At 42.3% G+C, this 27,657-nt stretch overlaps 1 protein-coding gene and 1 pseudogene across 4 annotated transcripts in view; one reads left to right on the forward strand and one right to left on the reverse strand.

The window, feature by feature from the left end:
* Positions 1-27,657, forward strand: part of SMG6 (SMG6 nonsense mediated mRNA decay factor) — a 226,965-nt gene that overhangs the window by 28,209 nt on the left and 171,099 nt on the right. For all 4 annotated transcript variants that reach the window (XM_053212575.1, XM_027034657.2, XM_015081364.3 and 1 more), the window contains exon 9: positions 20,984-21,045. In XM_053212575.1, the coding sequence (XP_053068550.1) occupies positions 20,984-21,045 (62 nt within the window). The remainder of the gene's footprint in view (positions 1-20,983; positions 21,046-27,657) is intronic.
* LOC113592729 (ubiquitin-60S ribosomal protein L40-like) lies at positions 14,979-15,689 on the reverse strand (annotated as a pseudogene).

Genomic DNA, 27,657 nt, shown 5'->3' on the forward strand with positions numbered 1-27,657 from the left:
CTGCGTGCTCCGCCCCTCCCCTGCCTCGGTTGAAGTATTTTAAAACAAACCCTAGATGTCACATCACTGCATCCCTACATATTTCACTTATGTACACACCTTGTAAAAAATAATGGACTTTTTTGGGGGCACCTGGGTGGCTCAGTTGATTGAGCATCTGGCTCTTGATTTTGGCTCAGGTCATGAACCCAGGGTCGTGGGATCGAGCCCAGTGTCAGGCTCCGTGTTGAGTGTGGAGCTTGCTCTCTCTCCTTCTCCTGCCCCTCTCCTCTCTCTCTCTCTATTTCTTTTTTTTTTTTTTTAATTTTTTTCAACGTTTTTTATTTATTTTTGGGACAGAGAGAGACAGAGCATGAACAGGGGAGGGGCAGAGAGAGAGGGAGACACAGAATCCGAAACAGGCTCCAGGCTTCGAGCCATCAGCCCAGAGCCTGACGCGGGGCTCGAACTCACGGACCGCGAGATCGTGACCTGGCTGAAGTCGGACGCTCAACCGACTGCGCCACCCAGGCGCCCCTCTCTCTCTCTATTTCTAAAATAAAGAGAAAAAAAAGGTTTTTAAAGGACTTTTTTAATATGCCACGGTACCATTGCCATGTCTGTCTGTGGCATTCTGTATCTGATCCATAACTTCATTTCCCACATTATCTATCAAATGGCTTCTTAGATTTGGTTTGTTGAAATCAAGACCTACATGTTATGTTTGATTGTCTCGTCTTCTAAGTTTCTTTTAATCAAGAACAATTCTGCCTTCCCTTTGAAAGATGTTCTTCATGTTATAAGCTTGTTAAAGAAGCAGGTTAGTTGTGCTATAGAATTCCCACACTCTCAATTTGTCTGTCTCCTTGTGGTATCATTCAGCCTTTCCCTCTGTCCCCCATATTCCTATAAATGAGAATTAGCTCTAGAAACTTGGTTAGATTCAGGTTCACAGGTGAGCTGTGTGCCTCATTGTGCACTGCATTAGGAAGTGTCTGTTTATCTCACTTTTAGTGATGCTAAGGCTGATCAGATGGTTCAGGTGAGACAAATGGCGGGGGTTTTGTTTGTTTTGTTTTAACATTTCAATCAGTTGCCAGCTAATTTACAAAAAAAAATCAAGATCTGGCAACAGTTTGCCAGAGCCAAGTAGCAGCTACCCCCTTTTAATTGGGCTTGTGTTCTCCAATTTGCCACCGACCCCCCAACTCTCCTGGACTTACACACAGCCACTTTTGTCACCTGCCTTGCCTCTGTAGGCATTTGATTTTGTGATTAGTGCTTTAAGAGTGCCACCAACGTGGGTTATTGCATTCTAGGTTTTTAAGTTGTTTCTCAGAGATTCTGTTTAGGACGGGCAAGTCCCCCCAGACAGGCCTGATTTTGATTACGGTTTGGAAATGTCTTAATCATTGGACCATAAGTGTTGTTTTGTTTTCTCTTTTTTTAGGGAGGAGCGTAAGTGTTTTGCTTGTGTTCACATGATATTGTCGTTGGTGTTGACCCAGAAACTAGTTAGCTATGTGCCCTGCCACCAGGCTGGTTTACTCTTTGTGTATAGTCTAGTACTAGTGAGCCTAAGGAACCTGGAGGTATCACTTCTGTTTCCTAATGAAATTTGTACCTCTGGGAATGGAGGCCTACGTACAGAGCTCTGGGACAGTTCTTTCCTCAACATCCTGTTGCAGCCAAACTTGGTGAAAAGCAAGAAGTTATTCTTCCTCAGTGTGTGAACTGACAACCTTCAGGCTGTGTTCTAGTAGAGTCTGAATGCCACCCATCAAACTGGTTGATTAAAAATAAACTTTTCTTGTCTCATGTAATTTTCCCTAACCCCAGGCTTTTTCATTGATCTGAGATCTCTGGCAGAGTGAGAACCTCATTTCTCTAGGCTTGGAAATCATAGTTTTGGCCTGACACTTTGCCTGCTGCCCCTGCCCGAATCTCATGTGTCCATGTTTCCACGTTTTTAGTTTAGTTTTTTTTTTTTTTTTCCTTAGAGTTTCTTTCATAAGTTGAGAATGATGATTCTCTTTCGTCTGAATGCATGGCTCTACGAGGCTGGGTAGTACATGTGTATATTTTTTTTCCTGCATTGAATCAAGTGTGTCCAGCAAAGTAAACACTGGCCCGCAAAGGAGCACAGCTTCACTGTGAGAAACCCGGGTCAGGTGGTCCAGAGCGCGAGCTTTCACATGCTCAACTTGTTACAGTTGTTTGAAGGCTTTCTTAATTTTTTTTTTAACCATGTTTTGCAGGTGGCATTTTCTTCAGACCATTTGTCTTGCTTTTCAGTGCCCCTTTGCATAGTTTGTGCACCTGAGCTACTGCTGCTGCCACCACCACTGCCACTGCTGTGGCGAAAAGAAAGCTGTGGTGTGTGGGTGGCACACATCTAATAGCTCCACCTTCCCCTCACCCCCGCTGCCCCTGAACATGGCTGTAGTTCAGAGCTCGGTTTTAAAAGGCCTGCTTTCTTAGGCAAGATGTCTGGTCTCGTATTGGAGTGTTTTAATTCTTAGAGTAGTATTGTGAGCCTTTAGGTTGGCACTTCCAGAACTAGTGCCACGAAAAAGCTTTTGCCCTGATTTTCCCTGGATGGCATAAGCACTGATTTAATCTACAGTGAGAGAAGCATTGAGGCTCTGTGCTAATAGGTAAATGTTTTCTGTCTGGTAACTCAATTATTTCATTACCCCGTATTTATCAAAGTTTGCTTAGCTTTTTGGCCTTATAAATACAAAGATGTCCTATCAGTAGGGGGGGTAGTATACAGTTATGCAGGGTTACTTTGGGGGTTCCATTAACATCACGTCATTCAGGTAGCTGTTTACTTTTGTAAAGTAGTGTGCAGTGTATTCCTCCACCCTGGAAGCTGTTTGGCCACGTAGGATGACAGGCGTTCCTGAGGCCTTTTTCTTTTAGGAAGGGGCTACAGGTTGGCTCTCTTTTTCTTAGGCCATGAGGAACAGAACTTGGTGATGGTACTTCAGAGGTGGAACCAGGACTGGGCTTTTCAGATATTGATAATGTGAAGTGTTCTTTGAGATGCAGCCCCTAGCAGGCGGGGACTGGAGCCTGGACCACTGCTGGACTCTCGGACTGCTGTCTTTCTTTGTCTCTTTGTGGTTGGCAGTGAGTGGAAGTTTCTCAAAGTACATTGGCCCTACCTACAAACCCTTAACGCCCTGTATGACCTCGGTCACCAAACCACTTCAGGGCTTTATTTTTATCCTAGCCGTTTCGTTTCAAGATGTGAGGTTGGTTTCTTTCCTCTAACAGAGCAAAGTTCTCTGGGGGAAGAAACAGAGTGCCAGGGTGCAGTTGAGGCTGGTTAAACACCAAAACCACACTCTTCATCTTTCTGGGCTTGAGACGTGACATAAGCCATGCTGCAAACACCAGCTTCCACACTGAAGAAACCTTGTCAGATACTGACTTCATTTCTTTTTTGTGTTTGTTTTGTTTGTATTTTTAGAGAAGTAGAACGTGGGGGAAAAGAGGTGTTACCTGCCCATTCTGCTTTAGCCAGAAATCTAATTCTAAGAATGGACATTTTGTTGCAATCCAGTATTTCCGAGCTTAGGGCTTTTCATCTTCCCCACCAGTGTTGATGAGAACTCTCACAACTCACCAGGTCTCAGGAAACCGGATTACCAACATATCCTGTTCGCGTGCATGTGTGTATTCTGTGTTACCCACAGGCCACTTTCCACCCCACGTGACCTTTAGCTACCATCCGGAAAGTCAGGACCCAGATACCAGTCAGAATTTCCAGGCTTTGGTTTGGTTTAGACATTTCAGAAAATGTTAATAGTAGTAATTTTAAAGAGACTTACTGAGGGGCACACATACTGAATAGGAAGTAATGCATCCTGAGGAGAGGGGGAAAGGCAGGACCGGGGCTCTTTGAGAAACGTGTTTGAAAATAAACATTCAGGAGAAGACTTGCACAGCAGAGGAGGAGAGGACAGGGGGGAACTGTTTGATTAATCAGAAGTGAATAATGGTCCTATTTTTAGGTTTTAAGGCTCAATTCTGAAGCTTTCTTTACATTCGTTAAAATTGTAGTACATGTTATTAAAGTTGTTTACAACACACTTCATTGCATTTTATTTTAATCAGCATGTTTCAGTGTGAACAGACTGTGATGAGTCAGGTAACACACTGGAACAGGGGTAGATAAAAGACTGCCAGTCTTGGCTATAAACCAAGAGTGGTTTATAGCATTCTTATGTAAGGACTTGTTTAAAAAGGAGACAGCATGTGACAGAGATGTATGTGGCCCACAAGGCCTAAACTATTTACTGTCTGGCCCTTTACAGAAAATACTTGCCCACCACTGCTCTAGAAGCTGGGAAGGGCGAAGGCAGTTAATACAGTGGCGGCCCTTCATTTAGGACACTGATTGTTAATAAGGGTGTTACTGCCTTTTTGGGGGACAGTTCTTCGTTTTGTGGGACTGTCACTGCAGGATGTTTAGCATTCCTGGACCTGCCCACCAGATGCCAGTGGTGGCCCCCACACATTTCCAGGCACTCCCTGGAAGGAGTGGTACCGTTTTGGTTGGGAATCACCAATACAGGAGCTTGGTGACACCAAAAACACCTTGTTAAGGTTTCCTCCTCTTTCATTTCCTCTCAGTCAGAGAAACAGATTTGGGATTTGGCTGTTCATGGCATAAGGACCAACCATAGTGTGAGAGACAATGTGAGTAACTGGTGGAATGGGGAGAGTTCTCAGTAGGGTATAATAAAGAGGTTTTAAGGAGGCCATTTAATGAGTATGTTGCATGTTCACCCTTAAAAGGATTGTTGAGATTCATATATAGTTTACGAAAGCTTTGTTTTGATGTTGCCCGTGCTTTCAGAAGCATGTTGCTCTCTGTGTGAGAGAAAGAGTAGCCATCTTTGGCCTTAATGTCCAGATCGCTATGAGATCTGTGGGAATCTGTATGGTGTACTTGAGAGACTTGTTCAGAGCCAATGTAAGGACGTAGTTTTGGCATCTTGTGAATAACCTGATATGCAGACTTAAGCCAGAACTCTGGGGTTGGAGAATTTTCCAGCCTGGGAGAGTTGACTGAGAAAAGTCCTCCTTTGGCTCTTTACCAAGTTAGACAAGGGAGCAATCAGCTGCTGAGTTCTAGCCAACTGGAATGTATGTGAGGGTGTACTATAAATCGTCCCTTAGGATCCAGCTCCTAGTCTGTGAAGAGCCTTCCAAATAAGAATGAGACCCTTACACAGGATCCTTGTCACTCTGCAGCTGCTTGAGGAAGGAATAGAGTAGTGATTTGATGTTACTGTGGGAGCAGCTCACTTTATATAGTAACATACTGCCTGTTGGTTGGGGTAAGAGATTGCAGTGACCTTTTTGTTTTCCCCCTGTTGCCTTTCTCACCAATTTCCTGTACTGTTTTTTATTTCTGACCATACTCTTGGGGAGATGTATCTGCAGTTCTATCATTCTGTAATCCCTCTCTACTCTTAAAGGTTCCAGAGATTCATCTGTCTACTCTGCTTTCACTGTCTTGGATGTGATGTTTGGGCTGAGATAGAGAATATGAAAAAGTTGTTTTCTTGGCTGGCGATCTTCTCCCAGTCGGCAGACTATTTGTTGGGCTTCAGGGGGAAACTCCAGGTTTTTCCCCCTCTTGGAAGCCGTTCACGTTACTCATAAATATTTAATATTGAAGTTGCTGCTCAGTTTTATTTTTCCAAGTATTACTATATAGACATTAGACCAGAAGGAGCTTAAGATACCATGGAGACTCTTTCTAATGCTTCGGTCTCTATAAAATGTATCTGCCACACGTTTTTATTTTTGAGGGCTTCAGTGATATTTCTGGTTGTCTTCCTTCTGTCCACTGATCCAAAACTTTATTATCTCTGATGGAAATCACCAGGCATCTCCTACTTTTGTTCTTGCCATGTCATTCGTGCCTAGAACCATCTGAGAAGTGTGTACCTAGGTGACATACTGGTCTCTAGTAGCATTGCTTTGACTGAATTTTACTTTGGTGGAAGGTCAGCAGCCTATATTAAGACAAATAATAATTCGGAGGTCTAGGGAATCATTGCCATTTGCATCACGTGGTATCTTCTTTCTGGAAACCCACGGGAGAAATTTCTGCTTTTAGTGTCAGAGATAGTTGTGCTGTGTGGGCTTTTTTTTTTTTTTTTTAATTTAAATTCATGCACATTTATGAATTGTTTTTAAGAATGATTCTGTCTTCATTGTTTCAGAGGTTAGCACTAAACTTGTAACTTCGTTTAGTAAATGTGAAGGACTTTCTGGCATGCATCTTGTGTCATGTCCTTACTACTAGTGACCTCTGATCTTTTTCTCTTTCATTTCTCTTTCTTGTTTTCAATTTATTTTATGCTGCAGTTCAGTATATGTCTTTGTATGTTGCCTTAAATAATGGGCTTTACAGTTTTATATGCACATTTTTTTCTTTTTCTCTTGATTATTCAGTTGTAAAACCTCTTTCTCAGGTCAGCTAGTCATTTCTGAGGGGATCAAGGTTTTTACTATCCCCATTCAAGTCTTTCCCATAAATATTTAGTGAGTACCTTTGTACGTTAGTTATTATTCTAGGCACTGCACACAGAAAGGTAAATGATATTGATCTTTCCTTCAAAGATACAGTCTAGTAGGAAAAATGGATATGTAAATAAATACTTGTAATAAAGTGTTACAAAATAGAAATGTGTACATTGTACAGGGGTAACACAGAGGAGAAAAACATTAACTGATGATGAACAAGGAAAGCTACCTAGAAGGGTGATCTGTCCTTAATTTTGAAGGATAAAAGAAGTTCTTTAGGTAGATGTGAGTAGCCAACTTTTCTGGCAGAAACAACAACATAGATAAAAATGTGGTATGGTTGGAAACTAAGTGGTTGCTTCTGGGATTCCTAGCCAAGAATCTGTAATTAGAATATCTTAGGCCACAGTACAGACGTCCACATTGATGTTGTTTAATCAGTCAGCTGGAGCTGAAGATTCATCACAAAGTAGATATGTTGGGCTTTTGATTTGGCTGAAGCTTAGAAGTGGATCCTTCAGATAGTTCTTCTCTGCTTTATTTTATGCATTAGCAAAAGTTGAGTCATCCTAAAGTCATGCCTTCCATCATTCTGGGAAGCTTTCTGAGCCAGCGCCGGTTTGGCTTAGGAATAAGTTATGCTTTATGTGGTAACCATTGGCAATAAAAGTTCTGTTCTTGCCCTGCACACGCACAGTAGGACTGCAACTGCTGAACATGTGGGAATGAGGAGTTGGGATGATACCGTCTATGGATTTGCATTTTTCTGGGGTGTTTCTTGGTAAGGATGCTGCAACTTTACTCTGTCTAATGAGATTTTGAGCTGAATTGTGCCACAGATGTCTGAGATACTAGGTCCTAATTTGTAAAGCAAACTATGTGTAAGTCGGTTGACATTCTCTCTGAGGAATTTTTTTTTTGGCAGATTTTCCTTTAGACTTCTGGACAGATCTGTAAAACAGTATGGCTTTTAAAATACTTCAAAGTGACATATTGGTCACTTTGGTTGATTAAGGTACTAATAGATGCATGCCCTTGGCATCCCCAGTAAGCTGTCCCTTGTGGCTAATGGAGACTAGGAGTTACATCTTCTGGATACATTCCTAAATTGTTTTTTTATTTCTGAGAACACATTTTTTAATCTCTTTCTTTGTTTCTACATCTGTAAAACAAATATATCTACGCCATCAGCTGATCTGGTCTTTAACACCAGTGTAGCTTTCTGCACTTAGATGGAGCCCCAAACTTTTAGCACAGTCACCTTCATTTCTGCCACCTCAGAGTTAGAATCTTGGTGTGGGGGTTAGGACTTTTGGGGCAAAGGGTATTGGCTATGGAATAAAGGCTTTTTGTGGAACAGCAGAAAAAGTTGCGGTGATTTTTAAAAAATCTCATTATAACATACATACAGAAAAGTGTACATATCAAAGCCGTACATTTGGGGCACCTAGGTGGTTTAGTCGGTCAAGTGTCAACTTCAGCTCAGGTCACGATCTCACAGTTTGTGAGTTTGAGCCCCACATCGGGGTTGGTGCTGGAGCCTGCTTCAGATTCTGTGTCTCCTTCTTTCTCTGCCCCTCTCCCACTTGTGCTCTCTCTCCCTCAAAAATAAATAAACATTAAAAAAAAAAAAAAAAGAAGCCATACAGTTTGATAAATTGTCACAAACTAAGCATATACTTTTGTAACCAGCAGAGTAATTGCTTTTTGACTCATGTCACTTTTGTTCTTTTTTTCCTTTTTAACTCTAAACTCAGATTTTCCCCATACATTTAGCAGGAATAGTGACAGGGATAGAGCATTGTAAATAAGTGAGGAAGAAGTTAATGCTTATGTTTTCCCTTGCTAATGCTTTCTGGTATGCATAAGAATTTTGTTTTGTTTTGTTTTGTTTTGAGAGGAAAGGAGAATTGGAGTAAAGATCAGAGATTTTGAAGGTGTTTGCCCTATCGTTTGAACTAGATATTTTGGGTCTTGGGAACAAGTCCAAAAGAGACATGACTGACAAAAAACCAGATGGAAGCAGGCCTTGCCTCCAGTCACAGTGAAACTGAGTCTCTCACCAACAGTGCTGTGGTTTGGCCTTAATGTCGAACTATCTGGCTGTTGGGGGGGGAGTGACATCATGGCCTGCCTGCTTCTGGAGACGCTTGGATCCAGCTGGGATGTGGCGCCCCAGAAGTCCCGTGCTGCCATGTTTATAGCCTTGTCTTTGGCGTCCAGGTAAGTGCCAGGCTGTACCAGTTCACGTTGTCTGAGTGTAACCCATTTTTATTCTCTTTTTGCTAGCTAGACAAACCCAGTTTTCTTCTCTTTTTGCTGCTAGCTGACAGTGAGGTAGAGGTGCCTCTGTTGATAAAGAACAGATACAGAAGTTTGCATCCAAACCTGAATAACCATTTTTAACTTGAAACACTTTTCCTACGAGTTGACGCACCAGAATCCTTCCCTTATTTGGTGCCCTGCTTAAATCTGAAGCTTGCATGAGGTTGCCAGAGCTCCCTGTGTGCTGATTATTTGCTTTTTGGTACCCACAGCAGAGTGGTTTGTGAAACCTTCTTTGTGACCACATCTTTCTTAAACTGAAGCTTTGTTCTCCTTTGGGTTCTTAGATTAGTTCGTGCTCCTCCCTTTCCTGAGAGATTCGGGGGTTTTCCTGTATTGTGGTAGGTGGGTGGGCAGGAGAGTATGTTTTCAGATATTTTTTCTGGATTATGCACCGTCCCTTGATGATGGTGTGTGAATGTACATACGTTCTCTGACTCTTGAAGAACTATTTCTCTATTAACCAGGCAGATTGTGGCTCTGTCTAGAGAAAATGTTAGGGTTTTTGTTTTACTAGTTTTATTACTGCTGTTTTACTGTTATGGAAAGCAAGCTCTTACCTACTTTTCTCTTTTCTCTCTTTGGCCAGCGTTATCCTGGGGTGCGTTTGTTAAGGGCTTCCACTGACTTGCAGGATAGGATCTGGACTGGAAGTATCTATTTCCCTTAATCTGTAAGACTTTGAACTAGTGGTCTCAGTGAGTGATAGCTGGAACCATTGGTGGGTTTTTGCTTGGGGTTGCTTTAGCTTTTGGCCTTTGTAAACATCCTTGGTGTCTGTCTTGTTTCTGCCCAAAAGGTTGCTTTCTTTGAGGCGCCTGGGTGGCTCAGATGGTTGGTCAGGCGTCCGACTTCGGCTCTGGTCATGATCTCACTGTTCATGGGTTTGAGCCCTGCATCAGGCTCCATGCGGACAGTGTGGAGCCTGCTTGCGATTCTCTCTGTCTCCCTCTCTCTCTCTGCCCCTTCCCCACTCATGCTCTCCCTGAAAATAAGAAAACGTAAAAGACAGAAAAAAGGTTGCCTGTTTTAAAGGCGAAAGATGGAAGAGCTCAGAGTCTGGAGTCAGACTGCCTGGGTTAACTTTGGGCAAGTCACGTAACCTCTCTGTGCTCTATTTTCTCATCCATAATATAGAATTTATAGTATTACTAAACTCACAGGATTGTTGTAAGGTTAAATACATTAATAGACAAGGTGCTTAGAATAGTGCCATACGTATAGAAAGTGTTGTAGAAGTTTGGATTATTATTGTTAAGGTGCTTGGGTGTGTCACACTTGTTTTGTTCAGTTAGAAAACTTGAGTTCTTACTGTCTAAATTGTGTTTGAGTAGCTTGGGATACTTTTAACTCCTAAAGCACAGAGTGTAAATTCAACCTGTCCTCAGTTGGGGACTGTCCCTGAGCTTCTGAAAGGTACAGTCCAATTAGGTGTTAGGCCACACTCCCCCCATCCCACCCTTGCTCCCCATCGTGTGGGTTATAAGCTGGGTAGAATACTGGATAGGTTCTTTCAATTCTTTGTTCTCATTGGCTGAGCCTTATTTATGCTTCAAAGTATGTCTTTTGCTTCTATTACATGACAAGCCAGAAATTGTAAAAGTATGAGTGTTATGATCTTTAGAACCAACTCTCTCACGTCCATCCATCTATTTACCTGTCCATCACTATTGATAATTTCTGTGTCCTGGATTATAGAAGTGAATCATGAACTAAAGGATGCCATGGTCTAGAGCTGTGCTGACCAGTACGGTAGTAGCCATACTGGCTATTTAGATTAATTAAAGTGAAACACAGTTAAAATTTTAGTTTCTTAGTCACACTAGCCACCTTTCAGATACTTATTACCCATATGTGGCTAGTGGCCGCTGTATTGGTCTGTGAAGATAAGGAACATATCTGTCATCCTGGACAGGAAGTTCTATGGACAGAGCTGGTCTAAAGACAGACACGGATGTATGTAAGATGTACTGTGGCGAATGAAATACTCTCTGAGGCTGCAGGATAAGGTGTAAGGTTCAGCCTGGAGGTAGAGGACAGGCAGAGCAAGGAAAAGTAGGACTGTACTAGATATAGAAAGTACATGAGAAGGGTTTAGATAGAGATTGGGGTAGACAGAAGGAACATGGTGAGTTTTGGGCACCACGAATAATTCTTTGTTGCTGAAAGGTAGGCCGTATTAGCAAGGGTAGAGGCGGGAGGAACAGCCAAAGGCCAGACTAGAAAGGCTATTTATTCACCAAGTATATTTATTGATTACCTTTTTTAAGCCCACTGTTGTGAACCAAGTACACAGAATCCTCCTCACTGTCGTGTGTGTGTGTGTGTGTGTGTGTGTGTGTGTGTGTGCGCATGTGTAAATTGGTGATAAGTACTATAAAAACAGGATAAGCTTGAGCAGTGCTGCTCAAACTTTACTGCACAGTATAATCGCCTGGGGAGTTTTTAAAAATCCCAATGCTCAGGTGACACCCCAAGGTGTCACTGTGGGAATTAAATCAGTGTCTGGGGTTGGAGGCCAGTCATCTGTATTTTTAAAAGATTTGCACACCATTCCATTATGCTATAAAGTTTAGGAACCCTTGGACTAGGGACACAACTGGAAGCGTGCTTGGCACATTCAAGGGATAGGAGGCAACAGGAGTGGAGAGTGAGTATTATATAGGCCTTTTATAGGAGACTGTAAGGACTATGGCTTTTTTTGTGTGTTCAGATTTTATTTTTTCTTTTTATTAAAAAAATTTTTTTAAGTTTATTTATTTTGAGGGGGGGGACCAAGCAGGGGAGGGGCAGAGAGAGGGGGAGAGAGAGAGAATCCCAAGCAGGCTCTGCACTGCACTCTGTGCTGCACACAGGTCAGCACAGAGCCCGATGCAGGGCTCGAACTCACGAACCATGAGATCATGAATCGAAACCAAGACTTGGGTGCTTAACTGACTGAGCCACCCAAGCGCCCCAGGATTTTATTTTTAAGTAATCTCTACACCCACCAAATGTGGGACTTGAACTTACAACCCTGAAATCAAGAGTCATGTGCTCCACCAACTGAGCCAGCTGGGTGCCCTGAACTTTAACTTTTATTCTGATGTTAACTGTGGTCTCTTTTTGTCCCGTCTCTTGGGCTGGAATGTAGCGGATGGAACTGCTATTACTCAGGATCATATTCCTTAATTGCTGATAGAACTCTGATTTTCTTTGACTACTTTTGTTTGGGTTTTGTCATATTACCCTCCAAAAAGAAATAGATTTAAATTCTCATAAATAGTGATGAACATGTTATTTCCCTACAGCATTAATATTAGTACTGCACTGTTTTTCTTGAGAGTTTTTTATATGTAGTACCTGGATAACCTATTTAATCACTATTAAATCTCTGTGTTTTATATGTTCTTCATTCAGCAACCACTTACTGAATATGTAATAAGGTACCAAATACCATGCTAGGACATTTAAAAATATTGAAAGGAAATAAAAATATCCAAATTATCTCTAAAAGTGAAATCAGTGTTTCATTTAGTTTGGGACTTTTTCTAAAGACTCATACTTGGTTCTGGGCCACTGCTGGTCTCTATAGATTGAGTTCTTTAGAACTAGAACCCCTGGGACTTAGGGATGGGATCATGATTGTCGATGAGTGTGGAATGACTACTTCCTTTACCTTCCCTTTCTTTTCCATCTCCCTTACCATTGAGGAGTGATTGCAGCAGCTTCTTAAGGGGTCTCCTGGCCTCCGCACATTTGACCCTGGCCAGTTACCCCTTAGAAAACTAAAATTTCTAAACCGTAGCCAGAATGTCTTTTCAAAAATGGAGGTTTGTTCATGTCGCTTCCCTGCTCAACACTTTTCAGTAGCTTGATTAAGATCAGGCTGTTTGATAAGGAGTACAACTTGTACAGTTTGGCTCAGCCTGTATCTCCAGCCTCATTCTTGCAAAATCACCCACCTGGCCATGCCACTCTACCACATACCACTCTTGGGACCAGCATACATGCTGTTCCATTTGCTTATGTCACATAGACAAGATACCCTACCTGCTCCAAAACTGTTTACTCAGCCATCAGGTTTCAACTCAAGGATCTCTTCCTCTGAGGTCTCTAATGCTCCTGCTATGGAGGTACAGAGCATCCTGTACATCCCTAATCATGGTACTTTATAATTGTGTCACCCACAGAGCAGGGATCATCCCTGCCTTTGTTCATAGTTTGGGCAGAGCAGGGATCATGCCTGCCTTTGTTCATAGTTTGGGCAGTGTCATGTTCACAGAAGGTGGCAAGTAAGTTTTTGTCGAATGAATAGATGACCTTACCACTCTCACACTCTGTTGGCCTATGAATTTCTAAGATGGGTTTGAGCTTGCGTATCTGCCTTTAGTGAACTGTTTTTCTCGTTGCCCACCTGATCACTGAGTGGGAGATTCAGCCGTTTCCTCTTCTCTCTTATTTTACGCAGTGCAGACACAAGGTGTCCCAGCTCACCTACTTTTCGGGTGGATGGGCATGAGAGTTCCCAGGCGCTGAGAGAGATGAGTCAGAAAGAAGAGTCATTCAGAAAGTAGTCCAGTCAGAGCAACAGTGCTGCCCTTTGGCTGAACTTTCTCTCTGTATACCTTGGGATGTCAAGCTGGTGGCACTTTTGAGCTGGTTGTTACAGATCGTCAGACCACAACACATGGATTCATAAACCTTAATCTGGCACTTTCCCTCGATTACGGATGTTTTGGGAAGTGTTCAAGGGCCCTCTGGCCTAAGAAAAACTTGATTGGCTTTGGGGGTGTTCTGTTTCCAGTTGGTCACTTAGCCCCATAGTGGCATTGAAGGTGAAAACATGGAGGGCCCCATTTATATTTCTTTGAAGCCTTTGGGGCATTTGAGTTCAAAAGTTTTGAGAACAGAAGTCTTTGGGCATTTGGTGGTTGGTTTGTTTGTTTGTTTGTTTGTTTGTTTGTTTTGGGGGGGGTCCTGTCATCAAATGGGATGGTGCTTACTCAAAATTAAGAGAGGTTAGATTTAGTTAGAATCATACATTTGTGGGCTTTTAGAATTGGCAGGAACACTGTAGGTTGGTGGTTCCCCTGAGGTGGTAGGAGGTAAGTAGGTATCAGAGTATCCTGGGAGGTGGAGATTCTCTTAAACCACACTCCTCCTCACTACCCTTCTTCACCTCTCAGCCCATGAGAAACGTTACTGTTTCCAGTAGATGTGTGTGGTAGCTCTCAAGTGTTGTGCAGGTAGAAAAACTTTTGAGACCGCAGTGTTCTAGATCTAGCCCAGGGATCAGCAAACTTTTTTTCTGTAAAGGGCCAGATGATAAATACTATAGGTCTTGGGGCCATACACTCTCTGCCGAAGCTATTCACCTTGTCCTTTGTAGGGGGGTAACCACAGACAAGATATAAACAAGTGAGTGTGGCTGTATTTCAATAGAACTTTATTTGTGGATGCTGAAATTTAAATTTCATATAATTTTCGTGTGTCATGAAATATTCTTTTGAATTTTGTTCAACCATGAAAACAGTATAAAAAACATTCTTAGCTCATGGTCCACATAGAAACAGGTGGCATTCTATCTGTTGACCTTCGGGCTGTAGTTTGCTGACCCCTGATCTAGCCCAGTGGTTCGTAAGTCTGGCTGCCTTTCAGAATTACGTGGAGACCTTTTAAAAATGCTGATTCGCAGTGACCTTCTCCCCTCCCCGAGGATTCTGATTCTGTAGGACTGGGGAATCTGTTTTTTAACAAAAGCTTTTCTTGTGATGCACACACACTCAGGGTTGTAGAATTACCATCACTGATCTCACTCAGCCTTCTCATTTTATAGTTGAAGAAATAGCCTTAGAAAGTTGATCTGACTACTCAGCAGTTATATAGCAAATAAATGGCACAACCAGAGTTTGAACCCAGGTCTTTAATTCTAAGATTAGTGGTCTCTGTCATATCATTCTGTACTCATCCCTTTCCCCAATAAACAAACGAGCAGTAAATGTAGAATAGTCACAAACTCAGGGTTCCTTCTCCCCCCCCCCTTTTTTTTCCATGAAAGGGAAACTTTATTACAGTCCCAGGGCTTTGGGGCTCAGGCAGGAGGCCTCCCTGGGGACAAAGGAAGAGCCAGTGGAGGGGCTTCACTTGACCTTCTTGGAGCTCAGGTTGTTGGTGTGGCCGCACATCTTGCAGCAGTGACAGCGCAGGGGTGCAGGTGAGCCTAACTCTCGCGGCAGATTGTCTTGTTGCAGTTGTGTTTCTGGGCCAGCTGGCGAGGGAAGGCTCGGAGATGCCACCTCGCAGACAAAGCACCAAGTGCAGGCTCGACTCTTTCTGGATATTGTAACCTGAGAGAGTGCAGCCATCGTCTGGCTGTTTGCCCACAAAAGTAAGATGCTGTTGGTCACGCGAGATGCCCTCTTTTGTTTTGGATTTTGGCTCTGACATTCTCAGTGGTGTCACTGGGCTCGACCTCACGGGTGGTGGTCTTGCCCGTCAGGGTCTTCACAAAGGGCTGCATGTCTGCATCTGCGTCTGCCACGAGGCCGCTGCCACCAAACCGCTCCGCCATCTCATCCACAAGGAAGAGCGGGGTTCCTTCTTCTTATGCCTAGTGCCACTCTCCCTCCTGAGAGCCGAGCGGGGACTCTAAGTTCTGCTGTCCCTCTGTTTGTTGGCTGGGTTTTCTGGAGCTGACTCCTGATTTGACATTTAGCCTAATTTCCCTCCGGTCTGCTGGCTTTCAGGAGAGATAATGAAGTAATAGCAAGTAAATTGCTTTAATGTAAGACCGTGTTGAGGCGGCACTAAGCTGCAGTGTGAGGATGAGAGCCGTTGTTTCAAGGGGTGCATTTCTTGGAAGAGGTGGTTTTAAGAGGCACGTTTCACACTTGAATTCACATGGCTCAGATCCACCTGTCTAAGTAGGACATCTCTACATGGAACTTGTGCTTAATTAGAGCTAATTGAGCTGTCATTTTGCCCAGAACGGTTCAGGAGTGGAGAAACTAAAGGTGAGGAGTAATCACTGTCCCTGCTGTGCCTCAGCCCTGGTGTGGCTCTTTCGTCCAAGTAAGAAATGGGAGCATGATTTTGATTTGCTCTGTCTTCCTATGAGGCATTTGAGTCATGTTACTTGGCTTGCCTGTACTTCTTTCTTTATATGTATCCTGGAAGGAGAAATACTGAAAGTCCTAAATGAATAATTTTTACCTTTATTAAATGATTACTGCATTACTGACTTACTGATAGGTTTCCACACTTGTGTTCCAGGCCCCCCTTCCTCACTTTCTGTATCATCTCCCTAGATCTCACTTCCTCCAAAGACTTTCCTGGCTGAGGTATAGTAACAAGGAGGGAAATAGAGTGCTTCCAGACACCTTCATAGCCGGTAGGCCTTGTCTTAGAATTGGGAGCATAAATGGGGAATTGGCAAGTTGGTATGCTATTTGTTTATCTTTTGCTCTTGGACTGCAAGTTCCTTGGCAGTGGGGACCCTGTCTTGTTGGTTTCTGCCTGATTGTGCCTGGCATAGGAGGAGCACAGGGATGAAAGTGGACAGCATCACTTCGGCGCTCACATTTTCCAGCACCCTGTGATCTCGGTGCTTTAGGGAGGCGGTGAATGGGCTTTGGTTGTATGCTCTGAAAGTCCTGGACATTTACTGACAGGTAATATTGAAATTTGGTTTTCCACCCATGTTGACTCCTATTTAAGAGGACAGAGCCCCCTGCTTTTTAAAACCTAATAAAGTTGTTGTTAATACTTGGCATATCTATAGAGGTGCTCCAGATGTTTAAGAGAATGATAATTTATGCTCCCTACAACCCTATAAAAATGCACATTGGAATTTCTTTTAATACTGAGTACTCTTACTGTTCTTAAAATAATTCACTTTTCAGAAATTCAGTTTTCCACACAGCTGTTCAGAAGAAGGAGCAACTATTTAGGAATTGAAATTGGGCAGATTTCAGACTTCTCTCCTGTGTTGTATTGCTGCTTCTGAGCACCTTTCTCCTTCCTTGCTCCATAGTTCACAGAGCACTTAGGCAGTTCTGAGTGACAGTTGCCAGGGCTTGTATAAAACATTTACACCTCAGAATGCTTTAATTTGTATTATTTCATTTTATCCTTTCAGCTCTGAGTTAGGTGGTGTCAGTGGTGGAAATTCCATTTTATAGTTGAGGAACAACCCAAACTATTTTACTCACAATTCCATAGTTAATGGCAGGACAGACTTCATTGTGAGGGTCCAGGAACCTACCCATTAATGGCTGCCGCCATTAATGCCTCTTTGGTCATTGCTTTTCGATGGTTTATAAGAGGCTCAGGAGTCCATAGTGAATTGGTTTTGAACTTGAACTGAAGAGCAAAGAGCCCTTTAATAATTCTAACGTCCTCTTAGGGCTATACCCAAGAAGGATTTTTAGTTTTTGATGAACAGTATGTAAATATGTGAGGAAGACCTGGAAGCAGATACACTCACTGTTCAAAGAGTAACATTTCTTTCTGTACCTGAGTGAGACCTGAGTGTATTCAGAATCAGAAAGTTGCCAAAATGGAAACCAGTACAGGGTGCTGTTTGGAGAAGGAGGGAGTTCAGACTAAGACTTTCCTACCTACTATGGACTTAGTATCAGTTAAGTTTCCCAAAAATTTTGCAGGAGTACTAGCTGACTTCATATTGTTACATGCAGTGTTGCTTAGGCCCAGTTGATCAACATGTAACAAATCTATTTCCTCAATATAACATGCCTTACCTCTCTCTAGAACACATCTGCTTTTTTAGCTTTTTTATGACTTGAAGTATTGTTGGTGACTATAGAGAGAAACTGTGTTTAGGGTGACAGATACTTCTAGACTAAAAATAAAGCAGTGGTTCTCATTAACCAAGCTCAGGGAGAATGTGTGTGCAGTTTGAAAAAGTTCCCTAAGATTCGCTTCACTCTCACTTGAAGCACAATGCGTTGAGATCTACTTTTTACTAGGTGCAGTTGAAATATGATAATGGCAAGCATGAATTGTGGTCTTAAGTGGGCTTCATCTACTATCCTAAGTGAAGGGTCTTTGGGAAGTATTACATAGAACCACAATATTAACAAAGCCTCTTGGTGCTCTCATTTTAATCTAGGAGGTATTATGGGTCATACAGTATGAGTTTTCTACCTAATCGGAAACCTTAAAAGTAAAACTGAAGTGCTTTTAGTTACTCTTACTCCCTTATCATCCCTTCCTTTATGAATAAGCTCATCCATTCTTTTCCTGAGCTACTTGCATTATAAGGGAAGGAGAACTTTAAAAAAAAAAAATTTTTTTTTTTTTTTTACATTTATTCATTTTTGAAAGACCGAGAAAGACAGAGTACAAATGGGGAAGGGCTAGAGAGAGAGGGAGACACAGAGACACAGAATCCGAAGCAGGCGCCAGGCTCCGAGCTGTCAGCACAGAGCCTGACGTGGGGCTCGAACTCACAGACTGTGAGATCATGACCTGAGCTGAAGTCGGCCGCTTAACCGACTGAGCCACCCAGGCGCCCCCCCCCTTTTTTTTGGAATCAGAAGACCTGAGTTCAAGTTCTAATTCTTCCATTTGCTGGCTTAAGTTGGTTAAATTTCTGAGCTGCCTTGGGGCTTTAGGGATGGTAATTGGCTTGAATGAGAGGAATTAATCTCATTCTGTGCCCACCAAAGTATGCTGTATGTATAAATATAACCAGTTATAAAGGATTCTTCCTGGTTATGGGTGAGTTAACTAGATTATGATTGATAGCTGTGGGAAAAGGGATAATTGAGTTAAAATTCGAATATATAGAGAGAATTTACATATTTTGCCTTTTTATTTTGAAATAATTTTATATCTGTAGAAAAGTTGTAAGAATAATCCAAAGAACTCTGTATATCCGTCACCCAGATTCTTCAGTTGTTCACATTTTACCACTTGCTTTATCATTCATTGGGAGAGAATGTTCAGCTAAAAGCTGAGTTTACAACATGTCGAGCATGCTTTTACTTGCCTTATCTCATGTGCCATTCTGTTAACATATGGGTACTGTTACCTACATTGTGTAGAAAGAAAAACTCAGAGAGGTTAGATCAGTTGCCTGGGATTCCACAGCAGGTAAATGGCAGAGGTTTGTTGTAGATCTAGAGATTTGCATTCTAGCCCAGGTTTTGCCACTAGCAGTGGTATAACCACTGGCAGTTTATTTTATAGCACTTCCTTTGTTTTCTAGCAGTTTCCCTTCATTTCATGGTACCCAGTGTCCCTGGCCCTGACTCACCTCACTATAGAGATAGGTTACTATTTATGAAGTATCTTGAGCTTTTTAGCTATATTAATCAGTGTTTGATCTAGTATTGCTGATTAAATATACTTTGTTTAAGCAAAAATAAAGACAAGGCCTTGTTTTTTTAACAGTATTTTATTTTATTTTATTTTATTTTATTTTATTTTATTTTATTTTATTTTCAGGAATAGAATTTAGTGATTCATCACTTACATATAACATCCAGTGCTCATCCCAACAAGTGTCCCTCTTAGTGCCCATTACCCATTCAGCCCATCCCCCCACTTATCTCCCTTCCAGCAACCCTCAGTTAGTTCTCTGTATTTAGGAGTCTCTTATGGGGGGTGCCTGGGTGGCTCAGTCGGTTGGGCATCCAACTTCGGCTGAGGTCATGATCTCATGGTTCGTGGGTTCTAGCCCCACGTCGGGCTCTGTGCTGACAGCTAGGAGCCTGGAGCCTGCTTCAGATTCTGTGTCTCCCCCTCTCTCTGCCCCTCCCCTGCTCATGCTCTCTCTCTCTCAATAATGAATAAGTGTTTTTTGTTTTTTTTTTTTTTAAAGATTCTCTTATGGTTTGCCTCCCTCTTGGTTTTCATCTTATTTTTGCTTCCCTTCCCCTATGTTCGTCTATTTTGGTTCTTAAATTTCACATATGAGTGAAATCATATGATATTTGTAAAGACAAAACCTTGTATACAGAGTTTGGTGTTGAAGTCATTGGTGACGTATGAGTATCCTCCTTTTCCCACATCTAGCTTCCGTATGAGGTAGATGGAACTGCCATGATTTGAAGATAAACCAGAAGAGTTTTTCCTGTTAGGCGAAGTATCCAGGGGTGCTGGACTATTCCTTGTCCTGAGCACCCCCCTTGACATCAGATTCTTGACCCTTCTTTCTGTCTGGCTACAGGGCCCTAAGCATTTTGTTTCTGTAAGACCAGGAAAAGTGACAACAAGGTTTGGTTTTCAAATTATCTCCACTTTCTTTGAGTTCCTCTCCCTCACCTCCTTCGTTTGATCAGAGGAATCTTTCTCCTCAGTTTTGATAGAAGTAGATTTTCTGGAACCTTGAACTGAAGACTATAAATTTGGTAGCTCCTGGGCCAGATGGGACCGGCAATGTATGTTTTGACTTGCCTAATGTGTAAATTTTTTTCATTAGTAGCCAACATTTAAAAGCCAGAAGGTTTCATATAAAAACCTAGCTTTTAACTTTTCCTTAAAAGGGGGCAGGTGGGGAGGGGGGGAAGAAATTATAAAACTGGGCCTACAAAGAGCAGACCTGGACTGGAACAGCATAGAGCACTACTGTCCCCACCAGCCTGTTTTGTACCTGGCCCCTGTAGACACTTGAATTTTCAGTTCCAGACCTAGAACTTGAAGTTTTGTTTTAAAAGCTGGGCTTTTAAATGAGTTAGTTAGTTACCTTATCCTTGGTTACAAAAGAATCCTGCTTTCTTGGGTAGGTAGAAAAATAGCTTACAAATAAGATTAGGGCCTTACCAAAATCAGAGTATTTCCCCTGCCTTTTCACTGTTTCATTTCCATCATTGTGGGGCCAGATTGGCTCCTCGATCTCAGAGAGCTGCAGTCATCACTTCATTCCCTGCACAGAGGCACCACTGCCAGCAGAGGGTGCTGTCGGCTCACCGAGCCTGCTGTCATGTTGGCTCAGCTGATCAGCAGCTGTTGGGCATGTGCCCTGGGTCTGTTTGAGACATTGGGCATGTTCATTTGGTTCCCATCCCTAGTGCCCACCCCTTAGACCCTGGCCAGGTTATTGTGTCACTAGGGACTCTGTTCAGTAACAGGAAACTGGGGAAAGTTTAATTGTTTTCTCCTCTCTCTTTTTCCCATGCAGCTGAACAAAAGGTTCATCCTCAGTTTTCTCCATGCCCATGGGAAGCTGTTTACCCGGATTGGGTAAGTGTGCAGGATGTTTATTTTATTTTCCTACATTACAAGTCATTTTGGAATTTAATATTGTTAGCAACTAGACTGTGTTTGTAACTGAGGGCACAGGGTGTGAATTCTTAGAGGGCTCCACCTTCTCTTCCCTTCACTCACTCTGCTCATGAAGTTTGGGAAATATTCTGCATCCGTCTGTCTCTTCTTTCTCTACCTTTACTAAAGCCCCCTTTAAACACCCATCCCCCACTGCTAGTCCCTCTGGTTTCTCTTTCCTTTGCCTTTCAGCCCAGCCCCTAGTGATCTCCTTAAGGAAGTCATACTCAATCCCAGGGGTCCTCCTTAGGGAGACTAGTGTCCATTAATTTTCCCTTAAAGAGGAGGGTAACATTTGCTTTCCTCTAACATTTTCTCTTCCTTCTGAACCATACCCCTTTCTTGTCTGCTCAGGCTCCTGCCCCATATTGCTGATCCCTGTAAATGCCGAGATTTTTCTATGGTTTCCCCATCCGCCATGGTTTTACATATAAATCTCAGGGAAAGTGGTGTGTGCAAAACCCCTGTTACTTCACGCATTAAGTCCCTGGAAAGAGATTAGGTTTTGAGTATTCCTTTGGTGGATCAGAGTTTTTCCTTGCTGTATAAAACTAGGGATCCTAAAGTCTGATGTATGCCTGCATACCAGAATTGAGGTGTGCTGAGGGCCCTTATAGTCGAGGAGAGGAATAAGTGGCAGTGCTCTCTGATCAGTCTTCTACTGCGTTTTAGTATTTTCTGAATTGGAGGTTTTATTAGGAGCTACCCTTTGAGGTGGTATCTTTTGGATTATCTATGATGCTGTAGAACATTTTCCTAGTGGGAGAAGCTGAAAGGCTTTGTCCCGTTTTAAGAAACACTATTCCATGGATGGTGAACTAGAAAGTGTGCTTATTACATACTCATTTGTCATCAACCTGGGCAAGAGTGACAGTGATGGCCAGCACAGGGGGTACTCTTGATTTTGAAATCACTTGGAAAACCTAGAGCAGTGCTAATAGATGCATCTCTAGTAGGAGAACTAAGTGTGAAGTAATTCACTCGTGAAAAGGAAATCAGGTGTGTCAGTAGCTCCTCCCCACCCCCCCTCCCCCCCACCCTTGTAAGCTCTACTCTGGCAGTTTTTACTCAACACTGTTGTATCCCTAGTGCCTGGCATACGGTACCTACAGCACATATTTACTGAATGAATGAGTAAATCTTTACAAGAAATGGATAGGTTGTGAAAGACTAGAGAGAAGGTTCCTAGTGTTCTAGGAGGTAATAGTAGACCCAGTCCAATCACCAGTGAGTCATGTAAAGCTACAGTTACAAGGTAGGCAAGATGATACCAATATCGTTTCATAAAATTAACCCATCATAGCAGGAAATACTGTTATGCTGCACCTAAAATCGGAACTATGGTTCCTTATCTCTTTGTTATCTTTTTTAGTTATCATTTTAAAAATCTTTCTTTCCCTTACTACCTTTCCACTCCATATTTCTCTCCTTCTCTCATTTTCCTGTGTTTTTTCTTTAAATGTTCATGTACCGTGTTGTTCCAAGTCAGTATTTTTCAACCTTCATACCGTTGATATTTTGAGCCTTAGAATTCTCTGTTGTTGGAGGCTGTCCTGTGCATCGTTACGATGCACATCTTATGATGGTTTAACAGCATTCCAGACTTCTACCCGCTCCATGCCAATAGTGTCCCTTCCTCTTCTCACCAGTCATGATACTTATAAATGTCGCCAGACAATGCCACATGTTCCCTCCGGGGAAAAAAATTGCTCCTGGTTGGGAACCACTGTTCTGTTAGAGATTTTGGCTAAAGAAGTTATAAATCTTGGTCCAGAACGTAGAAATATTTAGGATATATTTTTGTCAGGTTTAAGTATTAGGTAGAACTTTACTTTTGTTGTCTTTAAAAATTCTCATAGATATTTTGGAGGATGTCAGGGAAAGAACCACAATAATGATTTAAAAGCTAGAAAATAATTTCTGAGAGGAGAAATTAATCTTAAGAAAATTAAGGTAAGGGGTGCCTGGCTGGCTCAGTCAGTGGAGCATGTGACTCTTGATCTCAGGGTTGTGGGTTCGAGCCCCATAGTAGGGGGAGAGATTGCTTAAAAATAAAATCTTAAAAAAACTAAGGTAAAAAAAAAAGGTCTAGAGACAGCTGTGGGGTACCCTAACTGTATTTAAATATAAAAGAGTCATAACCAGATAGTTTTGATTCCTGTGGGATGACAGCAAGAGAAAATAGGCTTATGTTACAGCTGAAGAGACTTGGTTTAGGTGTAAGACAATTTCACAGAGAGAAGATGTTTGGGAATTTTCTTCTCGGGAAGCCTTTGAAAAAGAATAGATTATCTCATTTGTCAGAGGTGGTTTGTTGTGGTCCAGATTATTTTTCAGGACCTCTTCCATTTTTGCATGTAACACATTCTGTTGGCAAAAAGATAAGTCCAGTCTAGTTTCACCTTCTTAAAAAATGAGTTATAGTCGTGTTCGCATAAGGAAAATATATGTAAATTACAGGCAGTCCAGCCCCCTTGATGAGTATTCTTCTTGTGCAGACCTAGAGGTAAAAGAATTGAGCCCCATATTTATTCTGGAAGGCAGAGACAGAAGTAACTTCTATTGGGGGAAAAAAGAAGTATAGTAGTCTGTAAGACTAGAAAAGCAGGGAGCCCAAACCACACACAACAACATGGACTGGTGCCTAATTACCAAGAAGATGTGAAATGTGGGAGGCGTTGAAAACGAATTAAGAGTGAGGAGATTGTAATGGGGAGCAGCTGAAGACACATCCACTGTCCCGCCTGCCTTTTGAGAAAAGCCCCGGGTTACGTTGCTCTCCGGGCCTGTGTCTTCTCTGTGCCAGGTGTCCCAAATGGCATCCATATCTGCTTGAGTGCCTACTGTGTGCATCATGGCCCTCCTTCCTCAGTGTCCAGGGGAAAAGAGCATTAGATGGCCTCAGGTGCCAACAAGAGTTTGGTTTTTTTTGTTTTTTTTGTTTTTTTTTTACCACTGACTAAATACAAGACCTCGAGAGGGAACAAGTCAAAGCCTCCTTGGACTTCAGTTTCCTTATCAGTAGTTTAAATAGATGGTGTCCAAGGTCCACTCCAGTCCTTATGTTCTACAGCACTATGAAATTTTTTTTCCTCTCGTTTTTACCCTGTCACATGGCTTAGTTTTGTTTGTTTTTGTTTTGCTACTGGATTGCTCCTTATCTTGTTTAGTTTTTAAAAATTAAGAAGTTGAGAAAAGTTAAGGAGCTTGATTCTTTTCTGCAGAGAGTGTCATCTAGCCCCTCTGTGTTCCTCAGCATTGGAGAGGTTGGGTCCTGCCCAGTTAGTCACTGTCTGAGTCACTCCCGATTTAGGTCCCAGTGTTGTCTGCAAGACAACTTTCTTGAAACGGCCATTCAGATGAGACAAGGTGTCTCTAGAGATCATTTCAGAAAGCAGTCTGTAAACACTCATCCTGAAATTTATTGTATCTTCTGTAGTTTTTAAGGATAGGGACCGAATCCTCTCAGGCGCAGGAGAGGGATTGAGTCAGGGATCCCATATGGTTCCTCACAGACACTTGCTTTCCTGGTGAGAGGCTGATCAGACCTGCGTCTTGACTCCCCTGAGAGAGGTTGGGAAGCCGGCAGCCTGTGGACTTTTGATTTGTGACAAATAGAATGATTTTGCCTCCCATTATTGCCTTGGTTAAAGTTACCACTTTAACTTTTACTTACTTGCCTAGTCACGCTGTTTGCACAACTTCAAGGTCTCTTGGAATTCAAAGCCTGATATATTTATTTTGGTCTTTGAATTGTGAAAAATGCAATGTTTATGTCTTGATTTATTTTTAAAATTATAAATGTTTTATATACAAAGGCCAGACGTATTCATTGTAGGGAAAATCTATTTACTGCCTATAGTGCTCGGTGTAAAATACTAAGAAAGCCCAACAAGAGAAGAAATAAAAAATTGCCCATATTCTCACTATCCAGAGATAACTCTTCATCCTTAACACTTGGCATATATTTTTATATTTTTTTCTATACATATCTCCCCCACATTTATTTTTTTTTTACAAATATGCTTAACAAGGGATATTAAACTACTTTAAAACTGTTTTCATTTAATATATATTGAACTTACCCCCACATGATTAAAAATGTAATACAACTTTTAAAAAATAGAATTCAGTTATATGGATGTGCCATCTTAATAATCGGCTATTGTTGGGCATTTTAGGCTGTTTCCAATTTTTTGCTGTTATAAATTACCATCTTATGCTTTCTGTCTTCCTTCTCTGCTGCTACTGTTGCTGCTGCTTTTATAATTTTATAAAACTTTAAACATAAATTGTATGTTGTATTTATCTCCACTTTAATATAATTTTTGTTCTGTGATATGGGTGGAGCAAAGAGAAACATAAAACTGCTTACAGGTAGTTTGAGGCCAAAATCAGCAATTTAGTGACAAAATTGGGAACTAGAAACCCTGTGATTGAGTCCAGAGGAAAGATCTTTTATCTGTGCGTCCCTCAGTTACTGCCTGAGCTGATGTAGTCTGAGTGGATTCATCTTCCTTCTTGTAGCTCAGAATTGAAGTATTCTAATTTATATCCTTATGTATTTGATGTTTACTTTTGTTTTAATCATGTTGAACTAGTTGAAAGGCAAAGGGAGGATTTTATTGTAATTAAAAAAAAAAAAAAAAGGTGTGGACATTTGACCTGGTGCTCGTTTGAGATTCCAGTCTGACCTAGGGAGTTAATGGATCTGTTTCAATTTCCACCCCAGGGAAGAGGCTTCCTCAGACAACGCTTCGAAGCAGGACTGTCCCACGTGACACTTCTGTCATGTCATTCCGTGCTGGCTCTCTACTGCTTTTCAACACGGAGACACATGGCTCTGAAACTTGCCCATTGTGGCTGCTTTTCAAGCAGAGTGAACACTGCTATTCTCGTAATGAGAAGTGCTAGCCCCCTCCCCACCTCCAACCAGAAAGAGTGCTGTACAGTGTCAAGATTTAAAATGAAACCTTTGTTATAGCCCATGGGGAAAAATGGATCCATTCCAGCCCCAAACATATCACTCTCTGCCATTCCAAACCTACCAAGAGTTTTAATGGTTCTGAAACTTCTGGAAGGAAAAACAAGGTTCTTTTTTTTTCCCTTCTTGTTTTTTGGGGAGGAGGGGCACTGAAATGGCACGTTGGGGAAAAAAGCAAATACATGGCATGTTTTGTGCCAATGAAAATGAGGACAGCTCAGCAGAGAAGGGAACTGAAGTATAAACTGTAATTGACCCATAGCTGTGGCATGACTCCTGGGTACCAGGAGGTCAGTAATAGGAGTTGCCATCCAAGGGCAAGGAATGAAGATTGGTAAAATGCCAGAAAGCTCTGGAGCTTCTTTCCTAACCCATGGAGGCTACTATTCAGTGGGGAAAGGGCCATGGTTCAGGTGAAACTAGGAGCACCTTTCTCTAGGACCTGAAACTGTTGTATCTTTTGAGAAGGATTCCCTTCCCTGTGGCTTTCCAGAAGCTATTTATTAATCCCGCCTGGAGCTATTCCTCACCCCCACCCCCCTACCCCAGTGTACCACAAGGAGTTTGTTTGTTTGGGGGGGGGGTGGGGGTTGAGGATGGATAAAAGATACTTTGCTGACCACGAATTGTTCGGCATGGCTCTAAGGCCCATGTGCCTGGTTTCTCTCTCTAGCACCAAGTCTGAATTTGCTTTTTATTTTCTGAGGACTTGGGCTGTGGTTTGTTCGTGTTGCCAAAGGAGCTCCAGGCATGCACCACTGTTTGGGATCCAGTGGCCACATTTGGCAAGCAGTGGTTTGAATGACCTCTCTTTAGGAGCCCTAGGTCACTGGCTGGATTTCTACCTCCCTACATTACAGGCTCTTCCTGTATTGGGAGTGGCAGTTGGCCAGGGCATTATATTTCCACTGGCCTGAAAACATACAGACCCTGATGAGCAGAGGCTTGTGAGAGGGAGGAGGACAGCAACACAGGAAAGACTGAAACACATCATTAGGGCCCTTGGGCTAGGGATTCTTCAAGGGGAAGTTTGGGATCCTTAGGTGGAGCAGTTAGTGCGATGGCACCTGAAACACAGCAGCAGAGCTCGGTCTGGTTTCCTGAAGCGAAGCCTCGAGTGAGGACTCGCTAGATTCATGAACCTCTTTTTATAGAATAGTTTTCATACCAGAGAGTTTGGGGAATATGTAGGTTTTAGAGCTTAAAGAAAATTCGTTCACTGTTCACAAAAACTGATTGTTTCACAGAGAAACTTTGACTTCAGCTTGAATCCACTTACTTCCAGGGGTTAGGAAATAGCATACCAGAGCATAATAACTCAGAGCAACTTATCCAGAGGTTGAGTTGTTTCCATCCCTGATCAATTCTTTCTCTTAAATGTGGTCGCCACCTTAGGATACCAGGAAGGTTTGTGAAAGAAAACGTCCTAGGCATTAGTTGTCTGCTTTCAGAGAGACACCGTGGGATGGGACGGGGGGGCCGATTTTGTGTGTGCGCGTACACGCCAACTGCTGTTGGGCACATACCTCCCTGAATGAGCTGGCTGT

This window comes from Acinonyx jubatus, chromosome E1 (assembly GCF_027475565.1).
Source record: "Acinonyx jubatus isolate Ajub_Pintada_27869175 chromosome E1, VMU_Ajub_asm_v1.0, whole genome shotgun sequence".
Lineage (NCBI taxonomy): Eukaryota > Metazoa > Chordata > Mammalia > Carnivora > Felidae > Acinonyx > Acinonyx jubatus.